The following is a 24,734-nucleotide window of genomic DNA, read 5'->3' on the forward strand; positions in this document are numbered from 1 at the left end:
TGTCTTAATCTAAGATTTAACATTTATCAGAAAAAAGGAAGATTAGTTTTTAAAGCTTTTTATAATTACGGTTTTTGCTCTAGTTGCATTTACTGTGCTAGACTAACTCCTCCTGCTGCCCATATATTCAAGCAAAAACCACTGCTAAAATATTTGTATTATGTACGCTGTCAGGAAACAGTTCTAAATATTTCTCAGCCAAAACCAATTTTACTTTAAAATGGCAGTAACCTTAAATAGATACCATCTCCTCWGTCATTACAAATTCTTGAGATTTCATCTGCAAGGAAAGCCATATACAGAATAATTAAGCAGCTGAATCAGTTAATTCACTGGAAAGGGCAGGCTGCCCTAAACGGTTTTTAATCCATATTTTCTAGCCTTCAAAATTTACAATAATCTTCCTTTCTGAAGGCCAAGAATAAAATATCTCTCAGTAAAAATCTCTTTMATTAAGAGAAATGACTAAACAACCACCTTCTCATTTCTTCCTCTTTCCTTCATCTCATTGGAATTCCAGCCAAGTGCAAGTCACATTTTCTATAATGTCAGAAAAAAAAGAAGCTTCTTCCTGTGAAAAATTTGCTTGAAAGGTCCCTTGGTCTTGATTAGCATTTCTCAGAAAACCTGAAATTCCAGAGTTAAACCCTTTCTCCACTCTAAGGGTAGGATTCACTTGACTGAAGCATATCTCCTCCAGGGCCTCTTTATAATCAGTGGAGAGAAACAGTGACTTCTGGGACTCTTCTCGTCTTATCTAAAATAGATACATAAATGGGCAGGAAACCCTCAAGTAAATATCTTTTTGTTTCCAATAATCGTGAAAATAAATAGACAAAAAATACTCCAGATGTAATTGCCTGAAGTACAGCTACTGAACATGAAACACAACTAACTCTCAATATCTGAAAAGCTTTTAACCTCATCAGCCACATGCAAAACTTTTCACAGAGAGCATCAGAGAATGTTATCTCTGGGCTGCTTCTTTCAAATACGATTCACAGGAAAAGCACAAAGCTGTTTCTTGCAAAAAAAATGTGTAGAAATAGAAAAAAAAATCATGGTTCTACCCAAAAATGTCTCAGAAGAAATCCCCTGAAGAAAAGAACGATTAGCCTATACTGCTCTACGCATTTATCCCCTCTTCTATAAAACAAAGAACTCACTACTCTGACAGTCTTTGCCTGGAGCTTTCTATCCATAAGGTTTAAGATGACCATGAAAAGTAAAAAAAAATCTACCATTTATATATACTGTGTACACAATTGCCCCTCAGCCCTGAGAAATGGGAGCAAATAGCCACGACAGCCTCAGATCCACTCTGGAAATAATATATAAAAGTTATCATAAAGTCAAAGGCTTTCAGTGTGAGAGAAAATGAAGCGAATGGGTACAGCAACACCATCCAGTACCAGATACCAGCCATCAGCCACCGGACAGAGGCTTTTGACATAAGGCAGGACTTACTGGCTCCCTCATCCGAGGAAAATAATTAACATAYTCCTATATTCCTACACACACCCCAAAAGAGGGAGAAAAGGCCCAAACAGACGCTGCAGAGGTGCACAGGCTGGGATGAGCTGATGTGATGGGCAAGCCAAGCTCTCTTGCTCCTCCTCTGTGTGGTTCTCTAACTTACCGAAGCAGCATGGACACAGCTAGTAAAACTGCGTACAGCCTGCTTCTCAAGCTGCAAGTAAACCCCTAAGTTCAGGGAAAAAGACTCTCACATTTCCTATTAGTTATCTGAAGTCATCTTTTCCTTTCTACTCCTTCCACCCCAAATGAACTGGCTGTTGCAAACCCCAGTCCCAGTTCTTTTTGTCAGCTGCTTAATGAACGTAATGAGTTTGTGAAGGCTGCRCTGCGTACTTTCAATGGGGATAGGCAGAGAAACAATAACTGCTAATAATGTTCATGAATTAATTCTACAACTGTGAAGTATAGAAAGAATAGAAAGATGAGGCCAAGCACCTTCCAAGTGAAAAGCATCAGTGTTTAAAAAAGAAAAAAATCAGGAAAACGTGACATGACAAAGGCACTAAAATTGAGTYTGGCCACACACTCTGCGTTGGCAGAGCTATCTGTGCTCCAGGCAGGCCTGYGAAGCCCAGGCACGGCACTGTGCTGCGGACCACGTGCACAGGCTGGAAGGCAGCCCTCGTCCCCAGGAGCTCACAGAGGGCTCTCCGGACACATGCTTTTTATTTTCCAAACAAAAGAGACAAGGTTCTAATTACTTCAGTTTTCCAAATTTATTATTGTCCCACTAAAAGTGGCTCCTATGGTTTTTCGTTCTAGATCTTTTAAAAGTAAACTATATAGCAAAGTCTAGAAATCAGCTGTGGTTAACCYGGTTTTGCCTCCTAAATTCTCAAGTCCATATTAGACATACATTGTCATTCTTACGGCTTCCAAAATGTTTTTTTTTCCCCTAAAATCAAGAGGCAGAAGTGAAGAAGCTTTTCTTCACCATCTCGCACACAACCTTTGCTTTTACTAGACTGACACAGGTGTTTCCTGTGGATGAACAAGAGTTGAAATAAAACCTTCTGTGTAATTGTAGTATGTAGCTTTGTTATACAGTGTTATAGCTTGAAAAGTCATTCAGAATCTGGTATTCTTTACAGAAACCTGAACAAAATCTCAGTAAAGGAAAAAAAATGACTTTTCTTTTCCTAATAGATCAGTCCAAGGTATATTTGGCCTCAGAGGAAATGAACAGAATTATAGGATACTACTCTATGATCCAAGCCAGTTTGCTTTACCCCTCAAAAACATTTGAATGCAACACTGGACTATGCAAACAGCAACACTCCAAATGAGTGCTGCTCTGCTGACCTGATTTGAAATTCTCAGCAAGTGCAGATAGCAATTAAGCCATTGGGACAACTTTATAACAACTGAGAATACAGCCTAGAACGCTGAAAATGAAAAAAAAAAAAAAAAGGGTCCCAGGATGCTTGGATGCTTGGCTTTGTATCACATTGCCTTATTGCTTTAGTATGCTAATTGGGGTGGCTATTAGGAAGAAAATACTTCTGGCAAACGGGTTGAATAAAGTCCTTCTTTATTGAGTTTAATCTCTAGAAAGAATGACCATCTGTTCTGCCCTAAATAAGAAAGAATGGAAGTTCACTTTTTTAAGTATGAGTAATTCTGATGTTTTTTGCTGATGTTCACAAGCCCTCCTCTGAGCTTCCTAGCACACAGATAGTGCAGATCTATCCAAACTATATATAATTCCAACATAGTGGAAATACAGTTCTTCAAAGAATTTTAAAGTATATATATTTTTTCTGAGACCAGAATGTAATGTTTTTCACTGAACTACAGAAAGCCAGACTGAACTACAGAATTTAATAAGAGTCCATTTCCTTTCAAAGGACTCTGGACCAGCCCTTCATGCATCACTGCAAACCTTGGGTTGATATTCATCAGTAAGCTAAAGCAGGCAGGTTCCCTGCCAATGAGTAACAGACTTCAGTTTATCTTTGGTCCAGAAATGAATAAAACCAATTACCAGTCTTTACTTTAAGAGGAAAAAAATACACACATGGCCACTGTGTTTTCCCTAGAAGCACTAAAATGTTAGGAATGATTTAGAAGTAAAATCTGAGAGGAAGGAAGGGAATGAGCTTTCCAAGATGTTTTATATAAGTAAAAGCTGGGCATAACTTAGGAATCTTAGATGTGAACTCCAGTGAGAATAATAGTTGAAATGCATAAAAAAATCCTCAAAGCTGAAAAGTCAGTTCAGTTTACCATATGTCCACATAATTCAGTACAGGATTTGAAAAACCAAAAGAATGTATCATAAAAATGCAAAACATACTCTCTTCTTTATGACTTTAACTATTATTTGTTAAATTAGGAATAGTCACTCATAGTCAGGCTACAGATTTAACCTTTGTCTCTCACTTGCTCCTGTTAGAGGTGTTCACTTTGTAGTAACTAGACATTCGGGGAGGCAGTGTAAATGTGCATAGTATTTTGGTATTTACTGATGAGCTTTCCTGTAATGCTCATTTATTACAGTAATGTCTGATTAACTGTCTGAATATCTTCAGAGCAGCAATGGGAGGTAGTGAAGTATTATCTTCACTTTTGATAGATAAGTTATTAACTTCTCTCACAAAACATCCGTTCTCAGTGTGAACTTAGGCCATGCGGTGGTGGAACTAGACTTAACCTACTCAGAGAAGACACAGACACAGCATCTAGGATGGGAATCCTGCAACCACWTCACCTTCTTGTTTTACCTTAACACTGTTGCTTGTGATAGGAAGATGGTAGCTAAAGGACAGATGGAGACAAACAGATTAAATGCCCTAAATTCATTCCAAATAAAATTCTTACAAAATTTTTATTAAAAAATACAACATGTAGATGTGAATGCATAAGCAAATAAAACYCCTCACTACCAAACATGGGCAGAATGCATCCCCAAGTTTATGAAACTAGTAAACTCTTATTTTTCTGATTACTACAGTGGAACTGAAAGCCTTTCACCACTTATCTTGAAGAGTCAGTCTASCTTTTCCTTAACATAAAGTTAATTTACTTCTTGGAATGAGCCACAGAAATAAGTATAATTGATAGCTTACAACATGTAATAACACTAGAAGAATAAGTTCCRTCAGAATGATACGGAATATGGTGGCTTATGTGTAAAATAATTAGCAAAATAATCCTGTGATTTTGCTATTCTATATGCCCATTCTGAGCCATCTCTACTTCTGCTGACAAAAACCAGATGTCAAAGTAWTTTATAAATAAATTACTTTTCATGAATTCATTTTGCCATGCATTACTTACRATAGCTGAAGTACGAAAAAAAGTAAAAAGAACACAAGCACCCACCTTCTCAATGTTCTGCWAATGTATAAGGCAAAATATATTTTCTTTTCCTCCAGCAACAAAAATAAATTCTGATTRAGTATATTTGATCAAAACTATATCAAAAATAGTTTGGGTTTCTCTACAGCCACTGTCTAAAGGAATAACAGAGAGAAAATGAAAGAAAAAGTAGCGCTTACTTAAAGGTTACCAGAGTTCTAGAAGGGAATTCCTGTTCCTCCACATTGCCAAGTTCAGATTCACATCCTAAAGAATGTCTGCAAGCAGTTTCCACACAAAAAATATGAAAGTATATTCTCATCATCCAATATATTGATGATAAATTTGAACAGAACTAGTTGTAAGGCAGAGCCCCGTTGTATCCTACTGAACCACTTTCGTCTTGCCAGTGAAACACAGATCACTCTGTTTTGAACATGAATATCCACTGAGTTGACTTAAACCTTCAAATGATTCATTCTAGAACAGCTTTTTCTTAGGTTGCTTCAGAAATCTGATACAATGTGTCCTGCAGGACAAGAATGCAAAAGTCTGATTTAAAGTCAACTTSTATCATGTAAGCCCATTATCTACCAGGCTAGCCATCCAAATCAAACTGCTAGGTATGTGGTTTTTTGCACAAAGAACAGACATACTTTGTGAGAAGCTCCAGAAGATTCACCCTGACAAAACTGCAGTTAAATGGACAACTCCACCAACACGCCTGAACTTCGTAAGTGCCCAGACATGTTTTATGTTAATTACACTCAGTCCCATTAAAAACTAAAATCACTGACTTAATGCAACTGGAGGATCCTAAAAGTAAATATAAATGTTTACCTCTTGATTACATCCTGGTGTAAAAGTAATTGCATACTCTCTCAGTGCCACATCATTCACCAACTTCTTCACTTCTTCATCAAAAGTTGAGTTAACAATTCCTCTCCTGCAAAATTCGCCACGCATCCTGATAATTAAGTTGTTCCTTTCCTGGCATTTTCGGATGAGGCAAGCCAGCTTAGCCTACACAGCACAAACACATACAGGTTGAATTTCATTCCCCTGAAGTTGAGACTTCCGGATTGTATGTTGTGTCTGATGTAATTCTGCACGTTTTAACCCAAAGCTATATTTTGCACTCCTATGTTTTCCTATGCATTCAGCACCTCTGCAGCCTTCTACAGGAATACATAACAAGCTAGAACGAGATTTTCCCTTTCCCATGTGCAAGGTCCCCCACTGACAAGCTTGTTAGCCCACCTGTGCCTGAAGCCCCRTAACAAGCAGCCTAAGTCAGTGGCATTTCCAGAAAGCAGGTGCATGTACCACAGAAAGAATGGTTATAATACACTMAAAAATAAATAAATCATATAACCAACAGGATAAACTAGAACTTTTCAGCAAAATATTTGAAAATGAAATTTCACCTGCAGAGAAGCTAGTGTCAACTTTGCTTCATACTTTCTCTTCTGAAGTTCTTTCACCTGAAAGAATGGTAAAACATACTACTTTAAGTTATTCAAGAGTCACTTTAAAGTACCATTGTAGCTCTTTGATATTTATTTTAGATCTGACTTTCAAGGCATACACTTTGCATATTTGTATGAGCCTGTATCAAATAACATAACATAAAGCAGCCTAAGAGACTGTTTGTATACCAATAGGCCCTTACACTCAAACATTGCCCTAGCATTAACATTGACATTATATATTACCAAATGCTTTGGGACATTTTTAGATGGAGGCTTACACCACTGATGTTATTTCATCAAAGCAACCACCACATTAAAGACCTGGTATCCTTCATTATGCATTCATATTCTCATCTAATCTGCAGATCTTCCAAACTACTCCTTTGGGTAGCAGTTTTCCATTTTTCTCATCCATATTATGTTGCAAAATAAAAGAAACWCAGAGAGAGTTTCTCCACATATACTCCATGTCAGGCTTTGAAAAGTATACTTCAACAGCTTCCTACTCCTCTGCCAGGGTCAATGTGTGTCCTCTACTATGAAAGGAGCCAGATGGCCTGAACTGCACCTTAGCATTAAAATGTTTATTGCTCGTGGGTAACCTACTTTCCAGTTATGCAGGAAAAAAACAGTAATCTGCTAGATAAAATCTATCTGAGCTATGATTCAATGCAGTATTATTTGGCAATAAAGTACAAATTCATCTATATTCATTTTATTTGACAATTTGTATTTCTACAAAGCCTTCAGTAAATATATTATGTGCATTAAACATAAGATTCCCTTCATAAGAACTCAGTTATGCTGAAAGAGGTCTCCAGGTCCTCAGCTAATAAATCATGGGCTTGGGAAGAAATGCAGTAGATAGGAGAGGAGAGAAACGTCTTTACTTTCTGCTAGGACTGAGGGAACAAAGCAGAAGCTGGCCGTAGAATCATAGAATCATAGAACTGGCAAGCTTGGAGGGGACCTCTGGAGATCATCTAGTCCAGCTCTCAGACAAGTGGCCAGCACAGGCATCGAACCCGTGACCTTGGCATTATGAGCCCCACGCTCTATAGGACCCTTCATTGAGCCCGTATAGCCGTAAGGAGGCAAGGAACAAAGCGCTCGGCTCATGCAATTATGAGTTGCCTATTTATGTGGATAGCACATTTCATCCATTATTTACCTGTCATTTGATATGCACCCTCCATCAGTCGAGATACCAGACACTGCAGAACACTCCATTTTACTGCCACCACTCTGTTCAGAGGCATCCTAATCAGCTCCTGAGAGGAGCCACTAACCCTCTGTACAGGACTGGCTATAAGTAAATCACCGTACATGACAAGGCTGGAAATAAAGAGCTGTAGMACTGTAGACATAAAAAAACTGGATTTATTGTAAAGGGTGTAGGATGAAACTTGTGCTCAATAGGTAAAAGGAAACTGTGTCTCTTTTACTTGAGAAAAGAGGCAGAGGAGGAGTATGTTCTACACGTACAATAAGACGAAGAGAACTACTTAGAAAACTATTTAGTCGTTTGGCTCACGTTGTACCAATCATCTGTTTCCCCAAAATAGTTTCCAAAGAAATAAAATGGGAGCAAAGGGGGGGGGGGATTCAAAGGAAACAAAGTCCAGGCAGGAATTTGCCTCCACGTGACAGTTCAGAAGCTGCAGTTTCACTGACAGCTACGGCAGCACCTCTGTATACGTTCATCAGTGCGTGTGCTCTTGTTCGGCAGGCGAAATACAAGGCAAAAGTGTAAGAACTGCTTGTGTGAGTATATTTGCGTATACACAGAGGCTCTCTCCAGAATAACTATGTCATTAAAAACATATATATATACAYGCACACACATATACATACATRCACATACAGCTATATGTATATATAAACCACACATCTACCTGAAAACGTTAAGAAATTCTTAATGTGTAACCTTAACAGGTAGATCAAAAAAATAAATYGTCCAAAATTCTATCACTAGAGCACTCTACTAATCTTATATAGTGTGTCAAGAGAGTTGGGAATGTTAAAAATCCCRATAACTAAGCAAAGAAGATTGCTCAGCTAAGAACTTCAGTACCACTTTGCTAGCATTAGGCTTTGGGAGACCCTAAGACCCTAGGGAGAGTAGACCCTGCCAGTGACTTTCTTTATAAAGAGACTATTATTTTTCCAATATGTTGACCACCCAAGCATTTTACATCTTTCCCTTATTTCTCTGAAAACAGAGTAAATTTATAGGCTTGCATACCATTTAATTATCYCCAGACCCATTCCTAGGGAAGAAGAACATTTCAGGACTCTCATTTGAGAAGAACAAAGTAAAATCTGAAGTCTAAGCTCACATCAATCTACACAGTTAAGCATATAGAAAACAGCTTTATTGTACCTTTTCACATAGCTGAGCCTGAAGGAGTTCCACATCATTTTGCAAATCTTGGAACTGATTTTGTAATGCAGCCTGGTCCCTGAGCTGGGCTTTCAAAGTCAGTACTTGCTGCTCTAATCTTTTACTGGTTATTTTATTCTCCTCCATTTCTTGGRCTTCTTTCACAGTGTACACAGGCTAGACAGCAAATACATAGATTTTCAAATTAGATGCATAAAATAATAAAAATATTTTCAATCATGTTTTTGAGTGCTAAATTTCTCAGCATACATACCGTGTATGTCACTAATATTTTTAATCTGGTATAAACTGTATGACGTCAAAGATTCATAAACATATTAGCACTAATGTCTCACACTAACCTTAAAATTGTTTATGAGTAAGGAGTTCTTGATTCYCTGTGAGGGTAGGTATAGGACTAGAATTTCACAGTGCCCCTTCAAGGTAAGTATTGTATTATAATCATTTCATACCTGAGGAAACTGGGACACAGACAGATTAACTGTCTAACCTAAGGTTACACAGTGAGTAAGAATAGAATTCAAAAGTCCCTAGTCTCCTGCTCCAACTTCTATATAATACGTCCCTTGGTTTTCCACATAYATTTATCTCAGAGAACAAATTCTAGACTCACAGTTGTATTTGTGCTTTGCAAGACTACTAATACTAATCASATTTTAAGTCCAGATTTCATATTTAATATTAAAAAAGAAAATATTAATTACATGAAATGTAGTATTAGAGGTTTAGGACAAGAGGAAGGAAGATCTGAATTTAACTCCTGCTCCTCAATCTGTTTTCTTCAATTTCGTGCACTTAGACTGAAAGGATTGGTGAGAGCTTTAGATTTATGGCATCATTAGATCAGCTCCTAGAAGTGATACTATCAAGTTAAATGTATAGTCAAAGAATGAGGAAAATCTAAGGGCAACAAAAGTCTTACAAAACACATTTCTGCTCTTTTGACCTTGTATTAAAAAAAGACTGACTTGAAACAAACAGCTGTTCAAGCTTTGCTATAATACGTTATATACGTAAGTCTAAAGAGATTATAGCATTTCCGCAATTAAGCTAAAAATTCTAGTCAGACCTATGATACACTGTGGTAAAACCATAAAATCTTCTGACAAAAAATGCAGGAAGTTGCTCTGTTTTTAATGGATATTAACACTGATAGACCTGGGAGAAGAGCTACTGTTCTGCCATGACACACAGTGACTGTTTAGTTTTTCCTAGTTTAGTGAAAATCTTTCCAAGTTTGACACCCTTAGCAACTACAACATACTAAAGGTAYCAAAACTCAGTTTCACAGGAAACAGCGAACTGAAGTGGTATCACACTGTTGCAACACAGATGAAAACAGAAATATGGTATTTTCATATTGCTTTTCTTAACGAAACAAGTACTCTATACATAATATTCTAATAACCCAGACTATGCTTTGCATCAAAATTTTAGCTCCCTCTTGTGTTAAGAGAAAAGAACAATAATAACTGTTGGAGAGCTATCAAGATTGACTAGGTCAGGGTTGCACTGACAAAACCTGAGTACAAGTCTGAGACATGGTATTTTCTCATTTTCTTCATTCCTACACAAAATATAATTTAAAAAAAAAAAAAAAAAAAAAAAGTTCAATCAAAAATGGAAATATTCCCTGACTGAAAAGACTTAACGGAGAAAGAGGTGGAAAAATGTTGTTTGAAGTTTAAAGTCAGAGGTTCCCTCTTCCTTTTTGCATTTTGATGACCTGCCAGCATCTTTTGTAGTTGCAAATAACAAAAGAAGCAAATAATATTAATTTATGATCACTCTGTCAGATGTCCCAACAAACAAAAGCCATTGGTTATACAGCCAAGCTGCAAAAGAGTGAGACAGAAGCTGAGTTTAGTAAAATACACCAAAGGATAACCAAACTCCAAACCTATCATTTAACTCATTGAGTTCTTACAAAAATGGCAGGATCTTTAGCCTTTCATCTTGGTGCCTAAACATTAAAAACAACTTCCTTCTCTTATGCATGCTGAACTCATCTGAAAATTCAAAGAGAAAATGAAACTGCATTTGATTTTGTGGCTACAGGCCAGGCCTAGTGTCTGGGGTTTGCTGGGGAGGCCTGGCAACTCATTTATTGTGTACATTTGATCCAAAACTCTTGGATTGATTTTCAAAGCTGTAAAACAATAATGTGCTCCTTTCCTGTTCAGCCACATGTATTTTTCCTCAGCTCCTACTACAACACTGCAGTTCAGAAAGCCACCTTAGCATCCCAGAAAAACTCCCCAAATATTTCTGCACTAAATGGTGCTTCCTCTGTGAGTAAAACCATTGAAACAAAGAATCCTAGCAGACCCTAAGAAAGTCTGGAGTGTATTATCTCAATTCCCTTTTATTTGCAATGTGCAATATCAATGTATTGGAATTTCAGACAAGAACTGGGATCCTTTAGTGTCAGGTGCTGCGGAACATAAAACATGTTCAAAGTCCTAAAAGACTTGAAACATGTCTGAAAGACCTTGCAACCTAGGTTCTGGATACAGAAAAACACATCTTCACTTCTTTCAAGCACTGGGGACAGAAGATGTCCAATAAATGGAGTTTAGAACAGGAGAAAGAATAAGACTGTGCTTGACTATATCCTATTCTATTAGTATCTTTGTGGGATGAAAAGAACTTTTTGGATAGGGTGACAACTAACTGCAAATAAAAACATGATTATTAGTCCACACAACTGCCCTCAGGAAKAAAAATTACGTTAGCAAAGTAGTTCATAGTAATCATTGTGTCAAAAATCATTTTTATTTTTTATCTAGAGAAATTTAGGTCACATCTTAAGGATTTCACACCAAACCAGGAATGACAGTTTGATGTTTATTAACAGGATTATTTTAAAAGACTAATATTGAAACAAAGTCAAACTCTTTGCTCCAGTATAACCTGTCTGTTCTCTATCCGCACAGCAATTTGCTCAATTTTGCCAATCAAATCAACATCCTTTTGTCAAGATATCATGGATTTATGTCATGCCAGATAATTAATTGTAGCATCAAATATTGTAGCAGAAGTTCTCGGATGTACACATACTCCATCTTTAACAACGGAAGGAGACGAGTATGTTTTTAAGGGTAGAATTTGTTACCAACCTACAGTAAAGATATAAAATAGAGAAAGAATTGAGATCTATGCCAGGCAACTTGGCAATATTGCTAGTTATATTACTAGCTAGCTATATTACTAGTATATATAAATATATATTAGTGATTAAAAAAACATGAAAAATTTAGTTTACTGAAGTGATTTAAAAGTGACTTTTCAGAAGAAAGGCTGACTTGTACTTTTTCCAGCAYACAAATGCTCTGCAAAGATTAATGAATGAATCATAGAAATAATTAATACCTTAATTTGGTCACCATGAAATAGTAATAATTGCCCCAGATTGTCCCCAAACAAAAGGGTTTATCTCTGTTGCCCAAAAAAGCTCTGAAAAGCTTACATGTTTCATTAACTGAAACCACAGACACTTAGGTTTTTTAAAAAACTGTCTGGGGTTTCTTCTTAAAATTTCACTAAGTTTTGAGATGCTACATCCCACTACATCATTTTGAGATTAAGCTGTCTATCTTTCATTTTAAGGTAGTGATCACAATCTGTTGCCTAAACATCAGCACCTAGTGCCATTTAAGGTGCACCAGATAATCTGAGATAAGTACATGGGACTTGCAGATGGCCTACAGAAGACTGTGCCCTCAGCGAGGATGACTAAGGAACTGAAACAGTATAAACAGCGATATTTATAAACAGCTGAACTGACCCCAAATATTTACTTTTTCCAGAATTTGTTCTTATTTTCTTCTAAAGCCTCATCTAACACGTTCAAACTAAACTTGTAAATACTATACTTTGTTTCAAAACTTTTTCCATCTGAAAAATGTGAAATATTTCCTCTTTGCCGTTCTCCTGTCAAGAAGGATTGGAACATTTTTGAGGTTAGCTGAAAAGCTTTTATGAAAACTTCTTCAAGGAGACATTGGAATATTCAATAACTAAAAATCTTTTTGCAATGCACTTCATTCTGGTGGAAAACATGAAACTTTTACCGAGACTGAAGCACTCTATTAAGTCCACCTGAAAATCCRTACCTCAGAAAGAGGTTCTGGATGGAGGCAGCAAGACAGCACCTCTTAAGCAGTGTGGCTGTGTCTATAACACCTATGTAGAGCCTGTGCTGAAAAGCTGTCATCCTGTAAACCTGTGGTCCACCTTGTAAGCTGTCATCCTGTAAACCTGTGGTCTGCCTTGTATTCCTGCTCACTTTCAAGTTTATAGCTCCAGTGACTCTAGCTGGTCCATACTTCCTTCAAATCTATTGCCAATAACATTTATCTCTGCAGCTAAAATATCCTCTCCAAAGAAAGGCTTTCCTCCATGCCATTTACATACATACCATTAATTTGCAGTGCCGCTTTCCAAACATTTTGTCCCCAGATTCTTGTTTAAGATGGTCTAATTCTGAAAGAACCTGTGTCAAATGTATTTTTATTTCTTCATATCTTGTTTCTGCAAAGCCAAGCTCTCTGTACCACTTCTGAGCCTAACAGGAGGAATAAAAAAGCAAAATTACTGAAAGTAGTTGGTCTAGCAGCGGTATCATTTCTCAATATCAGTTTGCAACCCTGGGACTGAGTCTGATTTCAATGTCACAAGTTTTACATTGGTGTAAATTGATTGAAGAAAATGGAATCACACCATTCACAGTCATCTTATAAGAAATGAGTAAGATCCTTAAAGTCAATACGGTAAAAACTCTATCTAACTAGAGTTATACAAAAGTAGATTACTTTTTAAATTGGTTTCTAAATTTGAAGATATCTTGAGTATTCTGAGTAAAGCTAAGCAACTGAAGATGAATATACTCTCAAAGATTAACTCTTTGAAGGCAATCAGAGAAAAGGCAAAGTAGTGTATCAGGTAGTGTAAAAAAGTGCATGCTGCAAAATATCAAAATGAGAAATACAGTAGAGAAAAAGCCCATGCACACTCTGCTCAGATAAGCAGGTAGAGGAGATTGATAAAAGTAGGAATGTGAAAGGCAAGGTGTTAGGAAAGGCACAACCCAGAAAGCTTCCTTGATTGGTATTAAAACTGCAAATTTGCTGTGCACAGGCAGGGAACTAGCCATCCAAACAAGAGTTTCCACGTAGATGGTGTGAGACTTCATACTTACTACACAGTCATCAAGAGAAGGGGCATCGTGCATGCTTTGAGTTATCACTGGATATTGCAAAATCCCTTGACTGTCAGATTTTACATCATTTTCCTTCTTATTCAAAACCACATCAAATTCATGTTTGCCATAATCCTCAGTGCTTCTACTCTTCTCAGAAATTCATTCCTAATGAAGGGGAGGGAAGCAGTCTGCCCACAGACGGCTATGACAAGTATTTTGGACAATGTGTCCTTATTAAGCACTCTGCTTGTACCACAAGCGTGCTGAAGGAATGCAACTTCACCTAAAATTCTGGCCAACAATGACTGACTGTACAATTCCTCACTTAACTGGAAGATCAAAGAGCTACATTTTGGGTCTGCAGATTACAGACTTCTCCCTCAATAGCAGTGTTAAATTGTGGCAGAAAGAAGAATAGCTTTGTAAGAAAACAAGGGAAAAAAACAAATTTGCTTCTGAAAAAGACACAGAAAGTTACCTCCTTTTTTGATTTTTCTAATTCCTTTTCCTGCATTTTTAGTTCCTCTTTTGCTCTTTCCAGTTGCTCTTTCATCATGCTGTAGCTTTCAGATGTGCTGCCCTGGTTACATGACAGAAGAAGACATGACTCCTCTTATGCACACAAAAGAGTAACAGATTTTTACAGAAAAATATACATGTGAATTCGGGCTTATTTCTGCTGATTACTCTTTGGTAATTTGCCTTCTGTTTCTAAGCTAACTTTAGCACCTCAGATCCCCAGAACATGGGAGGTGACAACATTTTCTATATTCTAAAGTTAATTTAGCTTTGTTCTCCAAATGGCATTTAGATCTCCCCCTTTCTTTAAAAGATCCTTGATATCACTCCTTATAGTTTCTATTTACCTCTTTTCTGGTGAAATAGTTTGAAGGATCTACACCCAGAATTTCTTTTTCTTCAGTCTGAGTTACACTACATGCTGTTTCAACTTTATATGGTTTCATATCGCGCCCTTGGCTTGTATTTTCTTCTTTTAGTTCTACTGTCTTTTCCTGTGTTTCCATATTTTTATCTTTGCTCAGATCTTCACAGGTGAAACCCAAAGATGCCATTAATTCTTTCAATTTGCTATTTTCTAAAATGAAATTTGCATTTGCTTTCTGAAGTTCTAGAAGCTGTTCCGAAGTTTCTCTCTTGATTCTGTCTACATCTCTTCTCAGTACACATTTTTCCTCTTGTAAATCAGAAATTGTTTGGTAACAGTTGGTTTTGCACTCCTGAAGCTCTGAAACCAAGGTCCTGCATTTATCTTGTTCATCCTTTATTTCCGCCAAGCTTCCTAATAAAGCTTCGTTTTCACCTTCCAGAAGAGAGATTCTTTGTAAATTTCTCTCTCTYTCTTGTGCTAATTCATTATTTTTTGCTACATAATTCTCCTTATCTTGCAATAGTTTAGCTATGTCTTTGAAACATCTATTTCTTTCCTCTTTCAGGTTGGAAAGCAGCTGGAAATATCTCCTTTTCCTTTCATCCAGGGATAAAACACTCTTGGGAAGTTTATTTGATTCCATCATCAACAATTCTATTCCAGAATTCTTATTTTTCTCTTTAATCCATGAGAGGTTCTTAGAAAAGGTTTCAGCAGAATTTGTTTCTGAATTCATGGTGTTTTCTTCTGAAATAATATTAAAACGTTCATCAGCAATTTCTTTCTCGTTAAGTAAGTTTTGGAAAGAAACATCAGCTTCATCGACTTCTAAAATGTATTGAAAATATGCATCCATCTCCTCTGCCAGTCCACATATCTTCTGAGCATATCTCTCATTCTCCTCTTGTAACATACAGACTTTTTTGGAATATTTTTCATTCTCTTGCATCAGTAGAAATATCCTCTGGGAACACATAACCACCACTTTCTCTAGTTCACATATTTTCACGTTACGTTCATTATTAGCTTCCAGTGACGATACATGACAGAAAGACTCATCAAAATCGTTCTCTAGCAATAACACTTTCCTTAGGCATACACTCCTCTCTTGCACAGGAGAATAAATGTTTAGTGGATACTTCTCTTCCTCCAAGCGAGGAGCTTTCTGAGGGTATGCACGCTGCATTCTTTCAGCCGCCATTCTTTGACAGGAGGAATTCTCTTTTGGGTCACGTAGCCTCAGGGCCTGTTCTTTCTTTTCTTTCAGTCCATTTCCGGAAGGGTTTATTTGTTCCGTCGGTTTCTGAGGTTGTTCTCCTTTCTCTTCTATTCCATCTCCTCCAGTATATACCCTATTCACTTTGCCAGGGATGGAGATTTCTGAGAGGTTTCCTTGTTTCTCCATTAATTCAAAACTCTCTTCAGAATGTTTCTTCAGGTCTTTAAAACCAACATATGTGTTTCGGACACTTTGTGGGCTACCTAGATTGTCTTTGGAGTTCATTCCTTGTTTACCAGGACTGATTAACTCAGTTTTATTTAAAATTTTGCTTATTTCCTCAAGAGTACAGGCCATCTTTTGTGGCTGTGCTTTCTCATTCTTCATTTCTTCTCCTTTAGCTCTCCCTCTAAAGAGATTTTGTTGATACTTTCCACCATTAACATCTTTATCCAAATTTTTATTTTCACTTATGGTTTTTGGCAGAATTTGCTTATTTTGCTTATACCTTTCCACATTATGTCTTTCTAGCAGGAATGTGAAAGCAGTGTAGGGTGTCTTTCCATGAAGAACTGCAGAAACCTTATCAGAAAATCCTCCTTCTGAAAAATGGAAAAGGCCATCAGGGCAAAAAGCGGTATTTGCCTCACTGAAATTCAGACTCATCACTTTCTTCAGTGTTGTGACAGTGAGTATGTGGTGGCTTTCAGGTTCTAACAAAGTAAGCTGGGGCTTCTTTCTCATCAAAACTTCCATCACAGAAACAGGCAAAGCCTTTGCTGGTAGATTTATAGCTCGTTCCTTAAACTGAGAGGAGTGTTCTTCACCTCTGGTGTCCTTACTTGTCTCATCAGTAGCTAGCTTCTCAGAGCAAGGAGGAAGCAGCCTGGCTGTAGGGTAGCTTGGGATATGTCTAAAGAGAACGAAAGTATCTTCCAGAGCACTTGCCCTTTTATCTCTAACGCTGATCTGGTAACAAGAAGAGAGAAAGGTCTCAAAGAGACATATAAGCCAAGAAGTATTGCTCTTTCTATTTTGCTAACCATAATTCATTTTTTACTTCATCCATGAAATATTTGATTACATATAGGTTTTATTTAGTGAGAAAAAATATTGCCATATAAATAACTTTAAAACAATTCAAAGATTTGTCAAGCAATTTAAAGACTTGTAATGAGGGTAATAGCAGAAGATATAAATAAATCAATCTTTTTTTAGTGTACACCTATTTTCCTCTTAAGTAACATCTGTCATAGATATGATTTCAAGCTATTTTGATATTCATCTGTAAGGCTACCAGCTCTACATTTTATCTCACAATCCATAGACTCACTGTGCTCACAAAGATAACAAGAATAGCAGTAACTTTTCTTCTTACCTGCTCAGCCTCAGTTAGTCTGAGTTCTTCAGTAATTCCTGCACGGGCACTGAAATTTTGTTCCAAAACTGGCTGAAGTTCTTCCAATAGCTTCTCCACGTCCTCAACCCAATCACAACCACATCCTGATGTTTCTGTTACTGTAAAACACTAAATAAGTGAAATGCTACTGACAGAAAGTTACATGAAAACCAAACCAAACCAAAACCATCTGGCCTGAATTCTTAGAACAGGACATATTTTAATCGTAGTATGCCCACAACTACCACTTCTAGCAGAACAAAAAATTTACACTAACAATATGAAGACAAGCCCTACATGATTAAATAAGAAAACACATTCTATAAGCAAACATAAGCTCTAAATATAAGTTATACTTTTTTTTTGGTTTTATCTGCAGTTATCAAAGCACTTTACAATGGCAAATAAATCTCATTATAGAGGGTATAAGAAAACTTATGGGTTAAACTTACAGAGTTAAAAGAAATTCAGTGTTGGTCTGCATTTGCATCCACTAAAATCTGCTATAAAATTTCCATTAATTTCAGTGGGAAGAATTAGACTGATAGAATTTGTTGAGATCAGAGCTTTTAAGTTATAGTTGGTCTAAAAACTTGAGGTGCACAGTATTCCCAAACACTGTACTAAAGCATTGCTTCAGTCAGGACACCGAAGATGCATCCCCTAATTACACATCTCTATAGCTTCTCGGAAGTCCTAGAATTTCCTGAGAGAGCTCGTATCTAAATACTAGYGTCATACTGGAGAACAGCAACTCCTTCACCTTCTCATGTTTTAGGTTCCAGATTAGGTTTTCAGAAGGTCTTTTATCATCTTAGTAATGTGCACCACATGAATGAAAATATCTTCACTTCTACTGCATAGCAACTAAATGAAAATTTCAGCTTGTTTTCATACCAGACTCTTTAGCATGTAGTAGCACAGTTGGAGTTTGAGCAGCTTTGCTTTTGAGTAGACGCAACACTGGTCCCCTTTTCAGGTTTTGAAGGTCATCCTGGACTAGCTCTCCATTCTTAATAGGAAAAGGAAGAGGAAAAGAAGAAACAGATTATAAATGTACAATATTTGTAGTATCGCAGACAGGCAAATAAATGTCCTTTGCTATTTTACATTAAAAACATCTATTATTTTGTTATAATTGCTATTAGTTCATACAATTTCCCCATTCCACCATTTTTTAAAATAAGTGTCTTCATTTTAGACTTCATCCTAATGCTTTCTTCATGATTCACAAATATTTAGGGAAGAAAATATCAATAATATACCTGTATTATGTTACAGACGGAACACTAGCAGGCCAGAGACTACATGATATGACCATGAGCAAAAAGAAAAAAAGAAAGTCTAATGAAGTAGGGAATGAGACTGCTTGTTTACCGTCCAGCACCGTGAAGGCCAAAAAGATAACTGTTCCTAGAGAGGAAAAGTGCTATGTAAAAAGTATAATAATCCTTCAGAATAAAATTTTCTTTTCAATCAATAACTTAACTATAAATTTTGTATTGTGTTTCTTGACATCTTTCTTTGCTCACTGTTTTAATTTGGATACATTTAGAAACTGCCTGATAAATTAAGACACAGACAAGTGCCACCAGTTTCCTTCTGCCTGTATTTTTTATTCAGGCATAGGCTGCAAACAGAATAATGCAGATCTTGCCCTGCTGCCAATTTTGGAAACTAATTTCAACAAGATTTATGTGACTAAATCCCTCGATGAGATGCAGTTCACCTCTGCAGGACCAGGGCATGACATCTAATTGGATCTAGTAATAATGCATGAAAATACAATAATGACCAAGGCTAGTTTCAGGAATAACTGATGTGCTTGTCATTTGAATGATATGGTATTTCCTGAGGAATACCATGTGTTCACAGGGGTCTAATAATCCTGCGTTCACAAACTACTTTTTTCCTGGCTGGGGAATAGACAAATGATCACATTCGCTCTTTTAGTGAAAACTGATATACCAGTAGCTCTCCATAAACGTATCAGCATGAAATTCTGCCTTAGACTGCATACCACTCCTCATTTTTATAGCTGCTGGTGGAGCGTGGTGAGCTTAAATAGGATATTTCTTGTAAATGTTTTCGTTTGAATATTACAAGACCAATGTAATGAGGGGGCAGGTTTAGCTCAGTTGGTTAGAGATTATAGGTGACACGAAAACACAGGACAAGGGGGGAAACCTCTTCAGTTTTACCATACAACACCAGAGGTCTCCCTTCTCCTTTTACTATGCATACTGAATTTTTTCTTGTGCTCTTGAACCACTCTTTTTTTTGCTAGAACAATTCAAGTGAATCCTAGCAGTAGCTAAAGAGGAGGAAAATACAACCAGCAATGCAGAAAACAACAAAGTCAGCTGATGATGATGTTATGCACGATATTTAAGGAACAAAACTGACTGTGCATCAGAACAAAATATGCTGGTTTAACTAGAACTATGGCATGCTCACTTATACCAAAAACTGGGTAATTCAGATTCATTATCCTCTCCGACGGTAATAGATCYCTAGATTAATACTTGAACAAAGAAATGGTTAAAAAATTCTGGGAAGAGTTAAAAATAACCTTTTATTATGGTTCAGGATAGAACAAAGCAATTTGGTTTCCATTCCGTTTCCTGAAGACTTTCTTTGGTTAGTCTTCAGCAATACCAGGTGATACAGCTTCGTTTCACACCTTCAGATAACTCAATACTTACCATCCTCCCTCCTCAATTTTCCCAAACCTACAGTAATTCTGCATTACCTGTTTTCCCGCTCTGAGACTGAGAGCCCTCACACTCCTCCGTTTTAGTTTCGCAGTCCCMTCATGGTGCAGTTGGTTATTGTCCCCATGCTCAGTTCAAGTCCTTCTAAAAAAACATGCTGAGYTTGTGCTATTTTCAAAACATTTTTTTCATACCCAAGAAAAAGCAAACTCACTAGGTAAAGTAATTACAGCAATGGCTCAGGCTAAGTCTAACGAGTAGTAACAGCGGTCAGTCTCTCTGCCATCTCAGAGCAGCTGAGGAGAAGCGCATGGTGAGGCACCCTTCCTGAGATTTCTGCAAAGGTTAACTATGCAACCTATGTGCTACAGGCCACTTCAGGAGGATCTCACCGTTCTTCCTCTCCCGCACAAAGACAACCTCATAGAGCTCACTGCTTTGGCACTACGGAGTCACAAATGGTACAGAATCACTTTGTCTTTAAAGCTGACTTCAAGTGGCAGGTTAAAAACTTTGTCTTGATTTCTTCCAGGAGTTTATGGACAAAGGATGCACTCCCAGTTCTGGAGGAGAAGTCACAATGCAATTGATCTCCTAAACTAAAGGGTTTTTGTACATGGTCATTATCTCCCAATTAGCTATAGTTAAAAAACAGATAGACCTTGGGATATCACAATCTGAGTAGGGCAGCTAAGAATGAGGCTTAGCTGATTTCACTTTATTTAACAAATCTTCAGAAGAAAAATAACCTCCCACCCTAGTGCATAAAGAATAAAACTTTGTTTGAGTCCTCTCTATGAAAAGAATTTTTCTTTGTCAGCAAAATATATTGGCAGAAGCTGAATGCCATGTTAGTGCCTATGCAGAGCTTTCCCATGCCATGCTGAAGTGAAGTGTTTGACGCAAACAAGTCCTATTCAACATATTCAGAGCACATCACAATATTATGGAGCCATGAAACGCTGAATATCTCAACACACTCCCAGTAGTAAATACTGTACCCGTCTTCTCTTCCTCTACCCAGAAAATCTCGTAGACAAGGTTTATTGTCAGTTATCCTTTTTTCTTCAGCATCCATGCATGAATAAGATGTGAAAACCCACCCAACCAAATGTGCACTCCTGCACTGAACAGTGTCCTTGAGGCAGAGGTCTCAGTTCTGGGTTCTACTTCTGGTGCTAACCCAAATATATGGCCTTAGGCACATCATTTAAAATCTTAAGGAATCAAGATTTGTGAAGTACCCTCAATGTGCACCTAATCAAAAGCATTGACGTCAATGAAATCCTACTACTGATTTTGGTGATTTTTCAGTGAATCAGTCTCTATTCGCTGTACATCAAGCGAAATAGGAAACAAATACAGCAATAAACTCACACTTGCATTTCCATTGCATACATAATAATAACTGGAATCCATGATGACAAAAGATAAAAGTTAATTATATTTTGCCTTAAACTTTTACTTACCAGGTCTACACTGACTGCAATGCTGTCTCCATTCTCCATGTTTGTAAGGCACGAGTCTTCTTCATCTTTCTTTTTTAACTTCATGTCCCTTTGGTCCTTTAAAGTCCTATTTTCATCTAAAAGCTCTTTGACTTGTTGCTGTAGTTTGATTTCAGATAATTTCAGATTATAAACATGTTGGCAAGATTCCTCCAATTTCCTTCTGAGAAAGTCTTCAGACTCCTGGTAGCACTGGAGTTTAGTCAGCAAGTCTGCCTGTTCTCTTCTACTGTCTTCCTCTTTTCCCCTTAAGAGTTTCAGATTATGCTGCAATGTCTCAAGGTGGCTTTTCATATCAYGCTCCACAATTTCAATGAAAGTTTTCAATTTCATTACCTCCCCATCARAGTGTTTATGGCCCTCAGTCCCGGTGACTGTTGACTCCAGCTTCTGTTGGAGATACTGTACCGTTCCTTCTTCTAACTGGGATGTCAGAAGAGCAATATGGGCACTAAGGTCTAGGACTTGCTTTTCCAGCCTAGACACCTTCCCCTGGAGGTAACATTCCCTTTCTCTCAGCACTGCTGTTTGTTGCTTCTGTCTCTGTTTGTAGTGCTCAAAATACTCCGACTGGCTTTTTACTTCATCTTCTTTTGTCTTCAGCCRCTCCTGAAGCCAATATAATTTTTCCTTTTGCTTCTTCTCYGCCTTTTCCTGGATTTCAACCTATAATTTCAGTGATTTGTATGATTAATAATTTAATTTATTAGTCTGAATCTCCCATTTTCATATTTCTTAATGTTGCTTGATTCTGCCTCTTTTCTGGCAACTCAAGTATAACATAAGTAGAAATTTTAAAAAGCCAGTGAAATCCCGCAAAACTAATCAGCTATTTTGGCATTTCAGACAACACTGAAACATCTCAGTAGAAAAAAAAAAAAAGTATTTCTGCTACTATGTAAAATACAGAAAGTTTTAAAATACTTTCTTTTGCATGTTTTAAAGTGCTTATTAAATGAAAAGAAATTTTGGGCTGAAGTTCATACAACCAGCTCYCAGCTATATAGTAACATGTCCTTTATAATGTTATTTCTGTAACAYCTTGAAATCCAAGCAGGACTTGAAACCCCAGTATTTTTTCATCATGCAGAAAAAATAGTTCATAAAAAGYACATTACAAGTGAGACAGTACAGAGAAACTATGGTCAATTATCTAAAACAATACATATCTTTAAAGGACCGAGTTTTTGCCCTTTGTACCTGTCCCCTGGAAGAGGAGAAAGGAACAACTGTGCTCTGAACAAGTTTGAGAAAGTCTTTAGTATTTTCATTTGCACCAAAGCTTGGATACTGAGAAACATGTAGAGGCAAAAGATGTCAAAGACAGACAAGAGAAGACTATCACAATTCACAAGCTGCCCTTGTTTTGAGCAAAGCATTAGCCACCAGTATCGTAGTGCAATTAGGGCAACTTTCAAGGAAGACCGAAGCACAGAGACATTGCTGTATCTCTTTAAGCACTTCTTCAAGTCGGTCCTTTTGATCTCCAGTATTTYCTCATCAGAAGTGTTCACCAACAAGGACAGAAGGAAAATGAGGCTTAAATGTAATGTAATGTCAAGTAGGCAGGGGTTAATAGTTTGGTCTGGTTAACTTTTAATTGGAAAATATGGATTACCAAGCTTTTTGTACTGAAAAAATACATTTTGTTATTTATGAAAACAAAGCCTATTGCTCATACTCATGAGTCAAACTACACTTGACTTACAATACTGAGGAAATGAAAGTGTATCTTATGATAAACAGAATCAAAAAACATTGTTTAACTGTAGACTAATGGACGAAAAGCCTATACCTGAAGAACTTTCWTTCCTTTCCATTTTAAGGGATCCATCCATTGAGCTTTACAAACTTGGTAATGCCTGCATCATGTAGTACAAGGGGCAACAACTTACTCTCCTAATAGAAAACATTTATTTCTGTACTTAGGTACTGTAGAGAGCTGGAAGAGAGTTGACAATTTTAAAACAGAGACCAGGGAGAAGAAGTTGAGAGGGACTGAAAACAGTAGTGTGACACTCTTTACAAGGCAGTAGCAGGTCAGCTTGTTTTAGCGAAGGCCACTCCTCAGAAGGAGGACTTGGCAAAGGGGCTTTGCAGAGGGATGGCCCACATGATAACAGCTCACATAGAGGGTCACAAGAAAGAAGGCAAGACTCAAACCAACCGAGGAAAGCTGGAAGACAGTATACGGACGCAAAGCTAAGTAGGAAGCTTAAACTGGGTAGCTGGTGGCGCCCAGCTTGAAAACATGCGAGTAATTCAAGAATCAGATGACAGGTTGAGCAGCTGCATTTTGCATAGAAAACAGACTGCAGTAGTTGTGTTCTGCTGTTGTGTTACATATGGTAGGGAACTAAAGAAGTGCCTTACTGGAGAGCTAGACAGATAAAGTCTGACTTGGAAGGAATACAATGGTTGGGATTTGGGGAAAAGAAATAGGAAAGGAAGTGGGAGCATATAAACCCAAAGTTCAAAGGCCTGGAAGAGGGGTATAGTAGCAGTGCTATCAAAATCATTAGAGAAATAGAAAGTGGGGCAACAAAGAAAGGAACAACTTCTGCTTCATCTGTTTTTACAAAAAGAGAAAGTCTGAGATGATTTATTGCCTAAAAACAGACCGGCTACTGGTGATGAGATTGACTTACAAGTTCTTACCATAAGGAGAAGCTAAACTAGGCCATTTGAAACAACATCCTTCTTACCAAGTTCATCAGCTCCTCCTGAACGTCTCGCAGTCTCCCTTTAACTCGCACGTTTGCATTTGTGACCTGGTGCACCTTCATATTTAATTGGTCAGTCGTTGCCAGAAGTGTTTTGTTTGACAGCTCCAGCTCTTTTACCCTGCGATATTGAGAATGAAGATCTTTGCTGAGTTAATACTGCACAGTATGGTTCCAGATGGATAAGCAGTCTTCAGTGATGTCTTCAGAGTCTTCAGAAGCAGTCTTCAGAGATTTATCTTTATTTTTTCATTTTTCTCTCAAGAATAAAATAGTAACAAATCATAGATCACTGATAATGAACAGATTATTATTAGTAAGAGCTAACGGCCTTTGTACATTACATTGGAGACTCTCAAAGCTT

General features: G+C 37.3%; 1 protein-coding gene across 1 annotated transcript in view; it reads right to left on the bottom strand.

Annotated features, from left to right (window-relative positions):
* Window positions 1-24,734, bottom strand: part of CUNH4orf50 (chromosome unknown C4orf50 homolog) — a 30,984-nt gene that overhangs the window by 4,956 nt on the left and 1,294 nt on the right. The window contains exons 2-11 of the mRNA XM_085309685.1: window positions 24,353-24,491; window positions 21,609-22,313; window positions 18,323-18,437; window positions 17,405-17,538; window positions 14,785-16,995; window positions 14,397-14,498; window positions 13,136-13,282; window positions 8,695-8,871; window positions 6,267-6,323; window positions 5,680-5,862 (exon numbers count right to left, since the gene is read on the bottom strand). Of these exons, the coding sequence (XP_085165811.1) occupies window positions 5,680-5,862; window positions 6,267-6,323; window positions 8,695-8,871; window positions 13,136-13,282; window positions 14,397-14,498; window positions 14,785-16,995; window positions 17,405-17,538; window positions 18,323-18,437; window positions 21,609-22,313; window positions 24,353-24,491 (3,970 nt within the window). The remainder of the gene's footprint in view (window positions 1-5,679; window positions 5,863-6,266; window positions 6,324-8,694; window positions 8,872-13,135; window positions 13,283-14,396; window positions 14,499-14,784; window positions 16,996-17,404; window positions 17,539-18,322; window positions 18,438-21,608; window positions 22,314-24,352; window positions 24,492-24,734) is intronic.

Source organism: Rhea americana, unplaced genomic scaffold (assembly GCF_003343005.1).
Source record: "Rhea americana isolate MKP2758 unplaced genomic scaffold, rheAme1 scaffold_30, whole genome shotgun sequence".
NCBI lineage: Eukaryota > Metazoa > Chordata > Aves > Rheiformes > Rheidae > Rhea > Rhea americana.